Genomic DNA, 17,253 nt, shown 5'->3' on the forward strand with positions numbered 1-17,253 from the left:
ATTACTTTTAGTATTTCAATTTTTATATTTTTAAAAATTATATTAATATCTTTATATTAATATTTTTATATTTATGAAAGTAAAACGTTTAATCTATTCCCACGTCATGATGTTAATGAGAAAATATCATAAAATTATCTGTTGATTCTATTTCACTTCAGTTTATCACTGCGCATTAACGATATTAAATATTTTATTTTTATAAATATAGATATTTTAATATAATTTTTAAAAATATATGATCGAAATATTAAAAATAATTAATTATAAAAAATATATAATTAGTCCAAGACAATACGATCAGAACAGTAAGAACCCAACGCCAAATAGATAAACTAAGATCCATCAAAATGGTGATTTAAACTAGCATGACGAAAACTATGTGTTCTATTGTCGTCTTCGCATGATTCACGCATGATGCAACGAAATATATGGGTTTCCAAGCATGTGTTGTCTGTCTGTGGACTTTCAATGCTAAGTAGGACAATGATTGGACTTGAATAGCGAGACACACACAGATGCTGCTGCATCGGCAGCGAGGATCTATCTTTAGCTCACCAATGGCGGCCATTTGGAGCCCAACAATTGCTTGATAGCCACGTCAGGTTCTACACATAAAATTCAGGAATTGCTGGGCGGCGTGTTCATCTCATCTTCTGCTGAAGCCGAGTATCGACTTCGCTGTCAGTTTCGTCACCCACCACCACCACCGCCACCGCCACCGCCACTCGTTTGCTACCGACTCTTCCACTCCCTAAAGGCGAAAAGAACTTTGTCATCGCCTCCTCGTCAACAATAGCCGCTGCTTCCGCCCTACTGGGAAAGAAGATCCAAGCATTAGCGTGCCCTTAAAGAGGTGGTGCTCATAATTTGCAATTCAAGAGGCACCTTCGTCCTCCCCCTGCCTCTCTGTTCTCTTCTCAGGTGACCCTTGTGTCTCTGTTTTCTTCTTTGACTGAAGCCCGTCAAACTTGTATGCATGCGGTGAGTTCCAGGATCTAAGCCAACGATGCTATCTGGTCTACCTCTTTCTGCTTGTGCTCCTCCTACCAGAACCGGTTCGGAAGTACTGATACTGATCGACTCAGCGCCACCAACCTCGACGCGGAAGCCAATTCGATGAAGATGGCGATAAGCGTTCTCCAAGTTGCTAATCGGTCGCATCGCCGCTTGATGAATTCGCCTCCACAAACAAACACCACCGATGGAGGTTGGCCTATTACTGCTTCCACCTTCCGCATGATCTCTGTACCGGACAGACTGATGACGAGCCCTCTTAATTGAGAGACCATGATTCTTTCGTATATGCTTCTGTTGCATGACTGTGTGGTATTACTACTGGATTTGGGATTGACAATATTGATATGACTTGGAACAGCAGGGAGCCAAAAGAAATCGAGTTCATCCGCAATGCCAATCATGGTGTCGATTCTTGTAGTGGTCATCGTCGGCGCTTTGATCTACTGCATATATTGCTGGAGGTGGAGAAGACGCAACGGTAGACACCACCCAATGATTCCAATGTAATTTGCCATTCTGGTCAGTTTCTTAACGTTCTTCGTGGATGCATTAGCTGTGAGAAGAGCTCAGATCGAGAACCTAGGTCCCATATCAAGCTCAGACCTGTCCGTGATCGATCTTTCCACAATAGAGGCAGCCACGGATAACTTCTCCGAGGTCAAGAAACTCGGTGAAGGTGGATTCGGCCCTGTATACAGAGTAACGAGTCTCTCTCCTGGGATGAGTGCATGGTTTGATATATCGATACTGTTCTTCCCATGGTGACTGACCGCTTGCTTGAAAATCCACAGGCGGTGCTCCGTGGAGGACAGGAAGTTGCTGTTAAGAGGCTGTCGACGAAATCCAGGCAAGGTAATGTGGAGTTCAAGAATGAGGTGCAGCTGATTGCGAAACTCCAGCACCGGAATCTTGTGAGATTGTTGGGTTGCTGCGTGGAGAGGGATGAGAAGCTTCTCATCTATGAATACCTTCCCAATAGGAGTCTGGACGCCTTCCTATTTGGTTCGTGAATCCACTGCTCTCGTATCGCATGGTAATAGAAATTTGGATCTCATATTTGGCGTCGGTTTGGCTTGTCCAGATCCGAGCAGGAGGTCTCAGTTGGACTGGCGGAGGCGATACGTCATCGTTGTGGGAGTGGCGAGGGGGCTTCTCTACCTCCACGAGGACTCCATGCTCAGGGTCATTCACAGGGACCTGAAAGCCAGCAATGTTTTGCTGGACAACAGGATGAACCCCAAGATATCGGACTTCGGCATGGCAAAGATCTTCGAGGGAGAAGACCACGAAGTCAACACGGGCAAAGTCGTGGGAACCTAGTAAGTGTGATTTGCAGCAGCAAGCCATCGTCGAACACAGGTAGCTGTAGTCGCTGTCCGTCGATCTAATCTTTCTCCGTAACAGTGGCTATGTGGCTCCGGAGTACGCGATGCAAGGTACGTTCTCTGTGAAGTCCGACGTCTTCAGCTTTGGGGTTCTCCTGCTAGAGATTCTGAGCGGGGAGAGGAACGGGGGATCACACGTTCAGCGACATGGCCAGACACTCCTCAGACATGTATGCTCCACCAGTCTCTTTCCTCCTCCTCCTCTTCTTCTATCCGTAGCAATACGAACGGTGTGTTGAAGGCTGGTTCTGTTGATGGGAAGGCATGGGAGCTGTGGGACGATGACAGAGCCTCGGAGTTCATGGATCCATCGCTGGGAGACTGCTACCCTACGAACGAAGCAAGCCGCTGCTTCCACGTCGGGTTGCTGTGCGTGCAGGAGAACCCGGAAGACCGACCCACCATCTCGTCGGTGCTGGTGATGTTGAAGAGCGAACAGATGCCGCTGCCGCCGCCGAATGAGCCGCCATCCTTCACGAGGCTGAGGACGACTCCCGACTCCCGCAAGTCCTCCGCTGCAAGATCTGATTCACCCACAATGCATTCTCTGAATCAGGTGACCGTCACGTCCATCGATCCACGGTAGCACCCGATCCATCGATTCACGTGGGCGAACATTTTGGCCGCAACTTTTGAGCGTCATCGAATCAGTTTGCACGAGTAAACAACATGTTCGATTGCATGTAATAGATAGATTCGCTGCACTTCGCATTGGATCTTAAAAGTGATCTTGACACTGCACTCCCTTCTCGGTCGGTGGTCGAGCTTAAGCAGATTAATTCCAGGAAGTAGCTTGATAATAACACACTGCAAAAAGCAAAAAAAAAAGAGCTTGATTATTTAGCATTTTGAATTAAAGCATAGCATCACATCTATCCTCTTCTTTGAACTTCTTAATTGTTGTGTGTGTGTGTCATCCCGGGAATCTTTTCTTGGATGATGATGACATGAACAAAGTTGGTGGGGATTGCTGTCATGTCATGTCGTTATTATAACGACGTGTAAACGAGAGCATCTTTCAAGGAAAAAAGGACGCATTTTTATATATAAATAATGGAGGGTAAATCCCTTCTCTTATGACTGCCGTCTCCACTAGAATTGAAGTTTATTTTTTTTTTCCAAAAAAAATATATAAATTTTTATTGATGGAAAAAAAAAAAATCTGTCGCGTCAAAGCGAATCAAAAAATCTAAGTCCAAAGAAAATGAATTCCTCCATATATCTAAAAATTTATTAATCCGAGCACGAGTGACGAACCGCATAGTTTTATAATAGATATTAAGTAGAAAATATCTCTAACAATATCAAGAATTCTTCAAAGGAAAAGAAATTGTCTACTAAGAATCTCGACCATTATCATAGAGTCTGATTCGATGCCAATCTAAGTCATTTCAAAAATAGCTTTTTGTCTCGCATGGTAAAATACCTACAACCCAAAATAACAACACAAGCATCATCATATATATCCTCAGTTGATATATATGATAGCGTGTTCCAAAAGGAAGACGCAACGTCCGTTTATTTGTGGATCAACAATGTAAATGAATATTATTTTTGTGTGGTCATTGTCACACAAGGGACATATGCCCCTCCCAGCCACTTGCTATGTCACTACCAAGTCTTGCTCTGAAATATTCCTTTTTGGCCTAAGGAAAAAAGGTCAAATCCCAAATATCTTTAAATGATAAAAGTATGTCCCATAATGTGGAGGTCCATGTCCAGTTGAATCATCAAGAACCTGGGTTGGTTCTAATCACTTTCAGCCTTGCTAAAGGTTAAGATGAGTAAACAGGATGTCAATGTCATGGGTTGCCTTATTCATCTCATTGCTAGCTAGATTCCCCTTATTACGATTGGTTCCTAATTCCTATTGACTTGAAAGATAAATGCGGGACAAAAGTCTAGCATGTCGAACATGATTGCGTGCTTTAATAGTCCACCAAGAAGGACAAATAAGATGGATATGAAAGCATGTGGTTTGAAATGCTTAATAGGAGGTCACATACCATGATGACGTAGTAAGTTGAGAAGAGCAAGCGAGCCTTGGATCGAGCGTCGAATAATTACCTCGTTGCCTATAGATTGAATCTGAAGAAAGCAACAGAGGTAAACTTGTTCTTACTCTGTATATGCCCAAGTAGCTGCATATCCCTACAAATTTTGCAGAAAAAACTATTTTAGTTTCACAGAATGACATGTATCGGATATAGAAATTTAATGGCCAGTCGCGCCGATGCATTCCCTTCCATAGCTCATTTCAATTTGAAGTTCTTTCATTTTATGCCTAAATTGAGCATCAAGAAAATATAAATCCATTGAAACATTGCTGCTCGTCCAGTTCAAAACTTCACTTGCTAATTGACAAGATCTTATACATTATGTAAAACCATATGCCTATAAAAATTTACCAGCTATTGCTCTCAGAATTGTACCAACAATTCCTTTGCTCTCACGCTCATCTTGTCTTCAGAACCAACAATCTATGCCTAATGTTCTCCAACAGCCATCAGTTACATAATATAGGAACCAGGTATTCCCAAGCGCTCACGAGTTTCCTTTCCTCTCCACCAGAAACAGAGGAAAACTTTATTCTTTCCTACTTGTCTAAGGTAATTAGCTAGTTTACGTAATCGTATTTCTCGCATGATGGGTTATTGTTTCTTCCACTAAGAGTTTGACATCTTAAATCCACAAGAAAAAAGAAGCTCCATGTCAAAGTAAGCCAACAAAACACAAGGATCAAAATAAGGAAAGATGATTGCCAAAGATTTCACTAGAGACATGAACATAAAACATGATCAACAGAATGACCAATAAGAAATATACAAAAGATAAGCAATTGAGATCTTTTTAAAGTGAAAATTAGTGTAAGAAAGCAACTTAAAGTGTCAAAGAAATTATTAAAATCTCCAAGTTGATGTTCCAAGATTCCCAATCATGAATAGAAGGTATGACATCCCAGAACAAACTGTCAAACAAGGCAGAGTAAACCAGTGAAAGCACAAACAAGGTTACATCCCTTCCCACGATAGTCGAGTAGAAACTCTAAATGCAAATCCTTGAGAGTTATATTTATCGGTCCATGTTTTCATGTTTCCAGTCTGTATCATAATGACACAAGCAAGCACCATAAGTAGCTTCATGCTATTTACCAGCAGAATATTATGTAATTTAATTTAGTTCCATCATGAGGCCAACATACAACAAAACAACATAACTACCTGAAAATAGATCTAACCAAATCAAAGTGCCAAAGATTATCAATCAATGATGTGCTTTACCCAGCATTGTTCCAGGAAAGCACAAGGTGATTTTCACCATAGGAAGGCCATCGGATACAAAACTCTGAACATTCAAATCAGTAATAACTGTCCAAACCATGAAGAATATAAGGAAACAAACCAAAACGAAATATAATAAAAAGATCCTTGAGATAGTTACTTTATTAAAGTTTTGGCATATTAGAAAGCCACAAGATTCTGATGCTCTTGCCAGCTTTGAAACACTGTCATTCCTTGTGCTTGTTATTGAAAGAGGACATAGATGCCTTGTTGAGCACAGTTCTTGACATGACCAATATATCGGTACTAAATTTTAGCCGTTTGCTTCACTGTCATCTAGTGCTTCTACTTTCAAACTCGCCCCTAAAAGAAGGGACTTTCTGTTATGGATGGATTTCAATTAGTTATCCACCTTTCTCATAAGCACTTTAATTTATTCCTACATCATTCATGATCTTTAGGGAAGGTGGAAGGTGACTTGGAGAGTCGAACTTCGTTACTAGCTTCTCACAATATCCTTTCCAAAAATTATTGTTTCCCCATATGCATATCGCTTGTCCAGATAGCACAATATTAGCATGGTTACGTCCCTACAATCAATCAGCAAAAAAAAGGGCTAGCACCGCAATGTCTTCTAGTGCAAGCTCCTGCAAGCCTCAGCCCAACTCCTGAGATCCTATCGAGCACAAATTACCATTAACAATCGTCCACCCACCATCTGCACGTTCCAAATCATTTTCTAAATGAAATACAAGTCCTGGTTAGATCTTGATTTTCATTCAATATTGCAAGTGGAAGGTCTTTGCCAATTAATACTCTGCAACTTCAGCAAAACAATTATCTTTAGATTATGAAGTGAGAAAAAAAAAAAAGGCAATCAAAATTATCTTCAGATTATCAAAAATTATACTAGAGCATGTGATCAGCAAGCCACAGTATAGCCATTGCGCTACGGAAATCAAAATCTCCTATTACAATCATATGTTTTTCATCTAAATATCACAGTTCATCATGATGAATGCTGGTGAAAACTTTGGCATGCTCTGAAATATGTTTGGAGTGCTTGGTTCACTTGTATCCGGTGATGTTGAACATTCCAACACATGCTTGCTGTATGCAATCCAACATGTCTACAGCAGTAGCAAAGTCTCCGTATGCATTACCTAATGGGACATGGATCTATCCTAAATCAAGGTGCTTATTTCCTACAGAAGGAACCCCTTAAACATGAATCTATCCCAAACCAAGGTGCTAAAATTAGCTTAGATCCAACAACAATCTCAATGAGCAGGGTGACTTATAATTTCTTTCAAATGAATAGCAGCTCATGTAGAACTTCAGAATATAACATATCCCTCAAATTGGCTGTTAGCAGGAAAAATATCATTTTTTTGTAACCGAGCTTCCTAGCGATTAATCGATCAATAAAATCTAAATAAATAAGAAACGAGATCTAAGCTCCAACAAGCAGTTATAACAAAAGAGCTAGGATCGCCCTAAAGCAGAAGCAAAGGAATCGCAGATTTACCGCAAAAAAGCCCACCTTTCATCGACAAGCCGAGAAAAAACCACAAGAGAGTAACACTACCAGAGAACAAGGTTCGATGGAAGACCCTAATCCAATCGCGAGCCTTCCTTTTTCGCCAAGTATTCTCGAATTCACTTGATGCAAGTGGGGAAGCAAGCCAGCCAAAGCGGGGGGAGGGCGGACCGGATAAGGCGTCGGCAGCGGCGGAATCCGGCGGCCTAACCCCGACTGATCGGTTCCCGACCTGCACCAAGCGAGCCCGAGAGTGTGGCGACGAGCACGGAGGGAATGGTTAATTTAATGCACATTCATCATACGCTTGCGGTGGCCGACTCGAACTGGGGGAAGAAGCGGGCGATGGAGGCGGACTTAAAGAAGCGAGGGCGGCACCGGTGAGGAGCGCAGGGCGGAAGGGTATATTCGTCCATCCACCCCTCTCGCGAGCCAACTCGACGTCGATCCACTTGTCGTCGTCACGTGGCCATGTCCACATCACGTGGGCTCTCCTGCTCGTTGGCAGTGGGATTCTGATCTCTTCCTTCTTTTTCTTTTAACTCTGTCAGGAACACATTTCCTCATGATTAATCCACAATTAATCCCAACCCTCCTTCCTCTAATCAAAGCTTACGTGTCGAAGGTTGATGATGTGATTCGTCTGGAATTTTTATTTTTTTTAGATTTTCTGAATTCTTTATTGTTTGGAAAATCAATCCAATTCTTTATTCTTTTCCTAATGGCAGCTAAATCGATGCTTCCCTGAATTGAGAATCCTAAAGCATGAAAGAAAAGAAATAGAGAGCGTTGTGACGACGTCAATCGTAGGAACAATAAATCAGAAGAGGTGTGTCGACGAAGGAAACTCCGAAGGTCGCATTCGGCCATCGGAAAGGGAACCCTTTGCCACCTTTCTCATCCTCTTAAAGCTACCCCACACAGCATATAAAAGGCCTTTATACCAAATGAACAATAAGAGTTAGGGGGAAAGAAAAAGCAACGATAATTTTGATATCGCTTTATCAAAGCGATAGGATCCAAGATTTGGACGGCATAAAGTCACGGAGCATATTTGGGTGAGACATTCTTTAGAGAGAGAGAGAGAGAGAGAGAGAGAGAATCTACTTCTTGACGTCGATTCATTTCGAATATGATCAGAGAGTATGACGACGGTGTTGCAGAACGATCTACCGCGGACTGGTGGTCTTGCCATATGCCCAGAACAGGGGACGAAGACAAAGCAACAGAGCAGGTTCTCCATGTGTCTCTATAATCCAAGAGATCCTCCCCACATCTCACCGGACCATTTCGACTTGTCCTTTTCTTCTTGTATTGGGACATGAACGCCATAAATTCTAATTTGATCTACAGTGACCTCGGAGCATGCATGTTAGTCGATACACTGGAATCTTGTCTCGGAGCTCTAATGGTGCCATTTATCATGAGGAATAGAGTCAGTCGAGATCGACTGAGCTACAAAGCGGTGAGAGAGGCGCGAGATCTGAGGCTGTATTCAATGCTCAAAAAAGGCAAAGCATGAAAAGCTCCCCTCATTTGCCACGAACACACATTGGAACATCATAAAGACCAAAGACCAATCTTTTTTTTTGGCAGGCTTTAATGATGCATATCTCCCTCTCTGTCTCTCTTCTTTTCCTCGATATTCTCAAAAGAATCTGAGTTTGATTTAGGGGGCATTGTTCACCACTATTAACTACTGTTTATGCCATTCCTACGAGCATATGTTAATGTTAGTGATCGCAGAATCACAAGAAAGGGTGAAGAGCGTAGCCCCCACCCCCACTAAAGAAAGGAGTGCTGTTGGGGGCTCCACACAGGCACCTTTCCCAGTACAAATGCTATGGGCTAAAGCATAAGTTAAAACTCTCACATGAAGTGAGCAGTGACTATCCCAGAAGTCATTAAAAGCATCATAGGGAGCTCAACTATGAGTTGGTATCATCACTTATAAATCTAATTACATTCCATGGGTCAACATTAATCACATTATGACTGTTGACTTATAAATCCCAACATTAAATAGGAGTCAGGAACACGAGAGATTTGTCATCTAACTCAAGGCTCTTTCTTCATCGGTCTTGGGTGTTGCACCCACCCTGTGTTCAAGCTTCAAGCTGTCATGCATTGATGAGGCACAGTTCAGTCTTGTTATACTCCGAAGGTTTTCTTCTTGGGAAGAAACTGTTGGTAGATAAAGCTTTCTTCCAATTTAAGTATAGCCATAAAACTCACCATGCATAACACAGTCTCTTCCCTGCTGCCTCTGTAATAATAATGTCTTTCTCACTTGGTCATGTATACCATCAATCTGCCTCAAATTCTGCTACAACCCTTGCTCATATCGGCGACTTGATGCTGCATCGCTCTGCACACAGAGTTTGGCCTTTTTCGCCCTTTCACCGTCTCCGATGTCCTCGAGACAAAACAAGAAAGCTGAAAGCACGTAAAAGAAGAGCCAAAGGCGACTGGAGAACGCTCTACTGATTTCCCATGACAAGTTTAAGTGCGCATTACTAGAGCACCGGAGAGAGTCTAAACTCTCAGAAAGCAAGAAACACCAGAGCGAAGAAAGAGGGAGATAACAGACGGACTACTGAGAAGCACAATGTCTTCTGCTTTGTCTTCCTTTCTCTTCCTCCTCCTCGTTCCTCTGTTGTTACTCCGAGTCTCTATGCTGCACGCGCTGCCCGTTCCCGACCCCGCCCCCGTCCAGGTTCACCCGGCCACGTCGACGGCGGTCTCCTCCTCTCTTCCCGCCGCCACCATCCCTGCCTTCCCCGAACAGTCCGACGTCGCCTCTGCCACCTGCCCTCTCGACCTTCCCTCCGACCTTCTCCCTTCCGTCACCGCCGCATGCTCCTCCCCCTCCGCTTCCGGAAGCCACCTCCGCCTCCCCTCCCGATCCCGCTGCTGCCCCGCCCTCGCCGCCTGGCTCTACGCCGCCTACTCTCCTAGCGCCCTCGCCGCCCGCCCTCTGCCTTCCGCCGGCTACGACCTCCCTGCTCTTCCAGACGACTCCGAGTCTTGTGCCGCCGGCGTGGAGCGCGCAATGCGGGACCGCGGGGTGGCGCTCCCGCGCGCCAACGCCACGTGCGACGCCGCCTACTGCTACTGCGGCGTCCGACTCCGGCGTCTCGCGTGCGCCGGAGGGTTCGTGGCGGACACAGCGGCGGGTCTCTGGGTCCCCGCCGGAGACGGCGGGCGTCGTTTGGAGAGCGACTGTGCTCAGCCTGGCCTCACCGGGTGCAGTCGCTGCCTCCGGTCCCTCAATCAGGTGAGTCGCCTCTCTCTCTCTCTCTCTCTCTCTCTCTCTGGGCACTGTGATCAAACTTGGCTTTGCATTTCTGCGTGGATAATCGTGCACCGCATACCTTTATAGCGTATAAACCATAGTGTTCCGGATCCTTCAGGATTTGGACTTGGTAACCCAAGTTGACAGCAAATGAGGGTTGAGTCACACATGTTCGTGTTCCAGGAGCAATGCTTACTTGGTTCACCGTTCACCTCGCTGCATGTCCTCCCTATATCTGCTTAACATGACGACTACATTTTTTTGACCTTTTCTAAAGCGCAAGTGTTTGATGTAATGCGTTAGTAATGGAGAAGTGTAGTCTCTGTCTGCGACGACAGTGTGGTCCACATAAGAATTTCCCCTGCAGTTCTACAGGTCTACAGCTTATGTTATCTGCAAGACAAGCTCTGAGGGACTCTTTTGGTTACCACTTCATCTGGCAGTATACATGAGAAAAGACTACGCATTAAGCTTCTACATACATTCTCTGTTGCCTCTCTGTACTTTACTGCTTGTTCATCGTTGAGCACTGTACTGATTTGGGCAGCTGAAGGCGAAAAAGCAGCAGGGCAGCGAGGCGAGCGGATCGGAGAGGAAGGAGGCCGCCACCCATGGCAGGGAATGCCAGCTGATGGGAGTGACGTGGCTCCTCTCCAGGAACCGGACGCTCTACCTCCCGTCCGCTACCGCGATTCTCCGCGTCCTCATGGCGGCCGACGCCGTCGGAAGCTCGGATCCGACCTCCTGCTCGCTCTCACAGGACGCCATGCCGCTCGCCGTCGGCTCTACTCAGATTGATGGCCGCGTCGACGGATCCTCCGCTTCTGGGTCGTTGCTTCTGTCTCCGTTCCATCTCCTGTTGCTGGCTCTGTTCGCCGTCCAATCCCTCCTCCATCCCTCTAGCTAGTTGATATCCCTTTTGTACGTGAAGCAAAATAAGAAAGGACATGGAGAAGCTAGGCTTCCTCACTTTGCTCGTTGTAATTATATCTCGCCACTCTGCCGGCCTTGTGAAGTCTTTGCGATGTTATGGCTTCAGGTGCTTCCAATCTTTATATGCCAACCCCCATCACAACAAGCTATAGGATCATGGTGGCTATTAATTGTTTATAGTTTTGCTCTCAGCCCATAAGAAGAGAAAACGAGATTTGAACTCAACACCTCGCATCTTTGGATGAGCATATTTGTGGCCAAAGCTACGCAACTTTGCTTTGCAGTCAAACGATGCTGCAAGCGTTTGGGTTCTCCTCGCTTAATATGGCGGTGAGGCGATTCTCGTCGGTGGCAATGCGGTAGATGCCTTCACGGATAGGAGTAGGATAGTAATGGTACTCGCCGCCGAAGTACTCCCGCCGCCGCTCCCCCTCCTCCCATCTCGGCAACGGCGACGTTACGTACCGGTAAGCTGACTCGGGATGGGCGGGAACCGGCTCATGCTGGTTCGGTCGAGGGCTCGGTCCAGGACCAAACCGGACACGGGCGGAACTTTTATGGGTCGGGTAGGGTGAAGCGTCGAGATGATCCGGTGGTGTGCGGCTCTCATCGGGTCGGTCCGGTTCAGGAGCGAGCCGGACTCGGATCTGTTCCTTGGGCTGGACCATCTCTGCTTGAGGTGACGGGGAGATCACGGCCTCATGGTTGTGCTTTGAGAATGGAGGTTCTGGTGGCACTGCTTCGACAGGGCTACCACTGAAGAACGTCACATGCTGCGCCTCGGTTCCAGCGTAAGAGTATGTTGGTGGTGGTGAGTCCGCCATTGTTGTGGCTACTCCATGCCTCTTCCACCCTGGAAACAAAGCGTGAAAACAAAAGGAATGCAGTATGAGAGAGATCAGTCTCGTATTAGCTGTTGCCTCTGCGTGGTTTGTGTTTCCCTGTCTAATGTTTTAGTCTAATTTCATGCTTGCACAGAATGCCTTAGAAAAACAAATCAGAAGTGGCGATATCTTTTCACCGAAAGGAGATCGCCGTATCTGAAGGTTGCAGCATGCAGTCGTCAAGTTTTATGTTGTTACATCTGTGATATGATTACTCTGGCAACGAAGTTAGAACTGCTTTGTTCGCAATTTGACTACAGAAAGAAACATCTATTTCTAACATCGATTGATATCTAATACCTTTGCACATCCGGAGGACCTTGCACACCATCTTGCCGACAGGGTAGCAACCCATCTCTCTCTGTTTCTCTCGCTGTATGAGTGCGGCTTGCTTCCTCAACTCTGTAGAAGAGAGCTTGATGAAATGGCTCTTTAAATGGATGAATAGCAGGAATCTGATGAAAAAGTGAAGCACCTAACGCACCAGGTGTGGTTTTTCACTGAATGGAGAGAAGAGAGCGGACTTCCAACTCTGATATGTGAATATATTCCTATGCTTTGAAGTTGTCTCCAAATCTTCTTCAGATTCTCTCCTTTCCCACTTTTCCTTGAGATTGTTCTCTACGTTATCTCTATTGTGGGCCGCAATGGCAAGTTCCTTCTTTGGTTAAGCATGTGGTGTTATGTCAGGTTTTGCCTAACTTGATTCAACTCTAATGTAATGAAGTCAATATCAGCATATGCGCTCTACTCTATCAAAATTCTTATCTACAAGTTGATGATGTAGATTGTTCCATTGCTTTGCTCACTGTCGCCACCATAAAACCTGATTCTAACGCTCCCTGAGAAGGCTTGAATGTTCCAGTAATTCTTGGATCCATGGTGATTATTGAGAAGAGTACATAATTTCTGACAGCTACCAGCATTCAAATTTCATTCGACTGTGGAAAGTTAAGCGTAATTACATCATCTTTGAGCTTTGCTGTTCTCTGCCAGTACACTGCACATAGTCTCTCTATTGTGCCTTATGCAGCCTCGAGCTCACCTTTTGCTGCTTTGCTCCATGTCTCTGACTTCGTATTCATCTCTCTGTGTTGGAGATTGAAGAGTACTAAGTCTAGCATCGACGATTAAACACGGACTGCTTCTGCTATTGAACAGAGATAAGAAACACAAAACCGTGCCTAATATTCCTTGTTCTACTTCAACATACTAATCCGAATCTGCAATCAAAGGATTCTGATCGATAATGCTACAAAATTCTTATCTCGGTTGTAGTGCTTATGATTACCAAGCCAAATGAACAACGACAGTATAGCTAGCTCTCTGTTCATATAGCATGACTGAATCACCAGCAAAACCTCCGGGGGTGATTTAGACAACATAAATATGATTTGTCCATCCCATGAATCGTATCAATCAATTCGCATTTGAATGTCTTCTAGCATATGCAGACAAGAGAATGAGGTCTTCAAGGGATCTGTGGCTGACACTGACAAATTGTCATTGTATGTATTATGAACTGTCCACTTCATCAAAAGAAAAGTCGATTATGTTCGATGTTAGTGTGTGGGGTGTTCTGTTGTCGCAAAATAACACTGATTAAAACCTGATCTTGTTGTATTGGGACTCTGCAAGATTTGTTCCTTTATCCAATCCATTTGATTTTCCTATGCATTTTCAAGTTTCCATGTGCACATGAATCAGACCTCAGAAAAGTGTTTCCAGAAGCTTATACTAATTGCAATAGAGATCTGACATTGGCAGTGAATTCTCTTCAAAAGAGCTCTTCATATGCTACTAATGTGGCAACTTAGGCACCAAGACTGTCTGTCTCCTGCTTCCTTGTTGTGTTCTCAAAGTTAGGACCTGCGCTAGTGAATCAATCATGTTCCTCGTTTGTTCTTGGATTTCATGAAGCCGCTGATTGACTCTTTGTATAGTTTTGATGTCTGAAAACTTGTAGCCTCAAGAATCAGACAACTATACTTACTGAGCTTGCATCACTAGAAGTGCACGTCTAGTTGTCATGCAGCTTAACTCCTCTCATAGACTACTTCGCACTGAGGATTTCCAAGTCATTAGGCAGTTGTGTCATTAGGAAAAAAGATGAGACAGCAGGAGTTGGCACAGAGCAGGGGATGCACCCATGATGGTGCAGAAGATAAGGAATGGCCTAAAGATGCTTTGTGAATGGAACGCTTCGGTGGGGTGGTGGGCTTTGCTTTTCCTTTCTCCATCAATGAACGATGTGCTTTTGTTTTCCTGCTTCCTTTTTCTTTCCCCTACTCCATGTCTTCTTGTGCAGCCCTTTCGCATTAACAACAGCTGGTGGGTGGCTCGTCTCCATCGCTTCCCTTCTCTCGAGTGATAGATACACCCAACCAACATGAGCTTAGCTTTACAACATGCTTAATCAGATTCCAAGTTCTCACTAATTTGATAGTAGATAAGATTTTCTCAACTATACGAGGAAATCTCTTTATTATGTTAAGAAAAATCTTCTATTCTATTGAGGGAAATCCTTTCTCCAAAGGGAACATATTAATGCATCGAAGCATTTTTTATTTCTTTAATAAATTTTTTTTATTTTTTTAATAAAGCTTCTTCAGTGATTGTTCTCATCTTCTTTTTTTTTCATCATAATTGCCCTTCGTTCGTGGAACTGAAAATATCATTTATAGAAGATAATAATGCTCCTTCCGATCCTCTGGCAAGAGAGATCGTGATCATCCTGCAATTCGTTGTCTCTGTCCATAGCTTTGATGATAAATCATAGGAAAAGATATCCTCCAAATATATCACAATCATAAAAGAGAAGTGTGTTTTTCGATGTAGAAGACATGCTATAGACTTCTAAGAAGACATGATTTGGCCTTTACAGCTGACTCAACGTAGTAAAAGTTCTTTCTCCGGAGTTCCACATCAGTGTATGTACCAGTCAAAAGGAAGAAGAAAAGGACGAGAGATTAGTCGATGTTTGCTACGATCAAAAGTAGAAATATCTTAGTCGTTCTTCCTCGTGGTAAAAGACATGGCACTTTGCTGGAAACTACGTAACTAAGACAGCACTAATTAACAGCAGGATTCGACGTTAGGGAGCGGCAGCGAGCGGCTAATCTTACGGCGGCTTCGACAAAAGGTATGGTTTTGATGGATCGATATGGCTTTCACCGTCGCTGCTGGCTTTACCATTGGACCATCGGAAGGCCTAGAATCTTCCGTGGTCCCAAAGATCGCAGATTGTGGGGCCCCATTATTCATCATCTAATCGAGTGGCATTAGACCGCGTGCAGGGTCTTTCACCCAAGTCAAAACAAAGTAGAAGTGACGGGAGGAGAGTCCCATATCCACACGTTTTCGGGCACCATCTTACTTGCGGAGACTACAAAGAAACAGGTGAGGAGGGGAGGAGGAGCAGAAGGAAGAGGAAGGGAAGAAGAGAAAGAGGTATCCATATCGAAGAAAGATGCACCTGCAAAGTAGGAAACCGCTACTCCAAGCACTTGTTTCAGTCATCATCGTCGTGGTTTCCATTTTGATCGGGTGCTCGGCGTCGGACGTTCATGGAGAAGCTGCCGTGTCGCGGACAGAACGAGGATTGGAGATGAAGTGCACGTGCAATCCATGCGGGTACCCTTGTGGTTACTCAAGCCCACCACCGCCATCGCCACCACCACCATCGCCGCCGCCACCACCAGTGCCTTATTATCCTCCACAACCATTCTGTCCACCACCCCCGATGCCACAGCGGCCACCACCATCATCATGGCCGCCATACTACTGGTTGGGCTCACCGGGAAAGCTGTATCCAGTGGATCCGGATTACTTCCCGTCAGAGGCTCGTCGGAGTTGCATGTCGTGGTTCCCGGCGCTGGTAGCAATTGCGCTGTCGTTGATGTGGTTGTAGGGGCATATACATATAGGCCGGTGAAGCCATAGGGTATGCAGTACATATACATAAGCCTGTTGTTGTCCCCTCTCCATTGTTTGTCTCCCTCCAATTGTACTTCTCGAATCCATGCTCTGTGAACCGATTAGAATTTAAGCTTGTAAGTTCATCGTTCCTAACGTTCTCTCTCTCTCTCTCACAATCATATTTTGAAGCTATACAGTATGTGTTTCAACACTGAGATTTGAGGAGTTCGAGTAACGGAGTGTGTAAATGCCTGCGGGTCAAAATGTATGACAATGGTAGAGTCGTGACAGCTGCAAGAAGACTAAGGTAGAGTTGCGTGAGGAATCCGCTCTCTTAGCCATTTCAAGCAGTCCGCTCCTTCCTCGATGTCAAGTCAACTTACGCCCCACAGTGGATGGTTTTGTACATCACTTCATTTCGTTTTGTGTTTTGTCCTTGCCATGACGAAGTAATCAACCACGCCAAATTCCATCATCATGTGTGATATGATTCCGTAGATCATCATCCATCTGGTTTTCCTTTGATATGTATAATCTGTGTGCATGTGGTGGGTGCGAACAATGACAGACGGATGCCGATAGAAAAAGCGAGAGGATAAAAGCAAAAGAGGAACAGGCCATCGCATTTGAACTTGAGTTCTTATTTACCACGAAAGCTGCCAAGCTTTGTTTCCAAGTCTTCCTACAAGCCACCGGCTTTGACACCCATCATCGTCTCTAATAATTGGTCCAACATGCCCCACGTAGACGCTACGCTCCTTTCCGACTGTATGCATATTATTACCATGCATTACCTACTCGAGAAGGTAAAGCTTTAGGGTGTCCATTGTGTATATAACACGGCGGACAGTTAACTCCATCAAGTTCGTAATAAAAGACAAGAAGCATTCACTTCCTTCTTCCAATCGGAATCCCCTCCTACACTGCACGACACCTCTTCTTCTTTCTTCCTTCCCTTTTCCATTTCTCCCTCTCTTCTTCTTGACACCCACGCACA

The 17,253-nt window shown here is 44.7% G+C and overlaps 3 protein-coding genes and 1 long non-coding RNA gene across 5 annotated transcripts; 2 read left to right on the forward strand and 2 right to left on the reverse strand.

Annotated features, from left to right (window-relative positions):
• Nucleotides 1-327: 327 nt before the first annotated feature.
• Nucleotides 328-7,719, reverse strand: LOC135672906 (uncharacterized). Its single transcript, XR_010513162.1, has 3 exons — nucleotides 7,215-7,719; nucleotides 4,412-4,556; nucleotides 328-3,212 (listed from the first exon to the last, which is right to left on the reverse strand). It is a non-coding gene; the product is annotated as an uncharacterized LOC135672906 (long non-coding RNA).
• Nucleotides 1,076-3,294, forward strand: LOC135672901 (cysteine-rich receptor-like protein kinase 44). Of its 2 annotated transcripts, none has more exons than XM_065181383.1 (7): nucleotides 1,076-1,210; nucleotides 1,379-1,498; nucleotides 1,574-1,719; nucleotides 1,812-2,022; nucleotides 2,102-2,339; nucleotides 2,425-2,575; nucleotides 2,668-3,294. In XM_065181383.1, exons 1-7 carry the CDS (start codon nucleotides 1,120-1,122, stop codon nucleotides 2,989-2,991), a joined length of 1,281 nt encoding a protein of 426 aa, XP_065037455.1. In that variant the 5' UTR covers nucleotides 1,076-1,119; the 3' UTR covers nucleotides 2,992-3,294. The 2 variants fall into 2 exon arrangements, with proteins under 2 accessions (XP_065037455.1, XP_065037459.1); XM_065181387.1 differs by having other exon boundaries at nucleotides 1,382-1,498.
• A 1,638-nt stretch (nucleotides 7,720-9,357) lies between the features above and the next one.
• Nucleotides 9,358-11,546, forward strand: LOC135672909 (uncharacterized GPI-anchored protein At4g28100-like). Its single transcript, XM_065181395.1, has 2 exons — nucleotides 9,358-10,503; nucleotides 11,069-11,546. The coding sequence occupies exons 1-2, from the start codon at nucleotides 9,835-9,837 to the stop codon at nucleotides 11,426-11,428; spliced, it is 1,029 nt and encodes a 342-aa protein (XP_065037467.1). The 5' UTR covers nucleotides 9,358-9,834; the 3' UTR covers nucleotides 11,429-11,546.
• Nucleotides 10,928-12,878, reverse strand: LOC135672913 (extensin-like). The gene is made up of 3 exons (XM_065181400.1): nucleotides 12,823-12,878; nucleotides 12,639-12,740; nucleotides 10,928-12,307 (listed from the first exon to the last, which is right to left on the reverse strand). Exons 2-3 carry the CDS (start codon nucleotides 12,691-12,693, stop codon nucleotides 11,739-11,741), a joined length of 624 nt encoding a protein of 207 aa, XP_065037472.1. The 5' UTR covers nucleotides 12,694-12,740; nucleotides 12,823-12,878; the 3' UTR covers nucleotides 10,928-11,738.
• Between the last annotated feature and the right edge of the window lie 4,375 nt (nucleotides 12,879-17,253).

The sequence above is a fragment of the Musa acuminata genome, chromosome BXJ1-1 (genome assembly GCF_036884655.1).
Source record: "Musa acuminata AAA Group cultivar baxijiao chromosome BXJ1-1, Cavendish_Baxijiao_AAA, whole genome shotgun sequence".
Taxonomy (NCBI): Eukaryota; Viridiplantae; Streptophyta; class Magnoliopsida; order Zingiberales; family Musaceae; genus Musa; species Musa acuminata.

Excerpts from the sequence above, each read along its gene's own strand:
- LOC135672901 (XM_065181383.1), top strand. The coding sequence starts at position 1,120 with ATGAAGATGGCGATAAGCGTTCTCCAAGTTGCTAATCGGTCGCATCGC. Across the intron at positions 1,211-1,378 it reads AACAAACACCACCGATGGAG|CAGGGAGCCAAAAGAAATCG; the intron begins GTTGGCCTATTA and ends GACTTGGAACAG. Across the intron at positions 2,023-2,101 it reads TCTGGACGCCTTCCTATTTG|ATCCGAGCAGGAGGTCTCAG; the intron begins GTTCGTGAATCC and ends TGGCTTGTCCAG.
- LOC135672909 (XM_065181395.1), top strand. The coding sequence starts at position 9,835 with ATGTCTTCTGCTTTGTCTTCCTTTCTCTTCCTCCTCCTCGTTCCTCTG. Across the intron at positions 10,504-11,068 it reads GCCTCCGGTCCCTCAATCAG|CTGAAGGCGAAAAAGCAGCA; the intron begins GTGAGTCGCCTC and ends TGATTTGGGCAG.
- LOC135672913 (XM_065181400.1), bottom strand. The coding sequence starts at position 12,693 with ATGGGTTGCTACCCTGTCGGCAAGATGGTGTGCAAGGTCCTCCGGATG. Across the intron at positions 12,308-12,638 it reads GGTCCTCCGGATGTGCAAAG|GGTGGAAGAGGCATGGAGTA; the intron begins GTATTAGATATC and ends CTTTGTTTCCAG.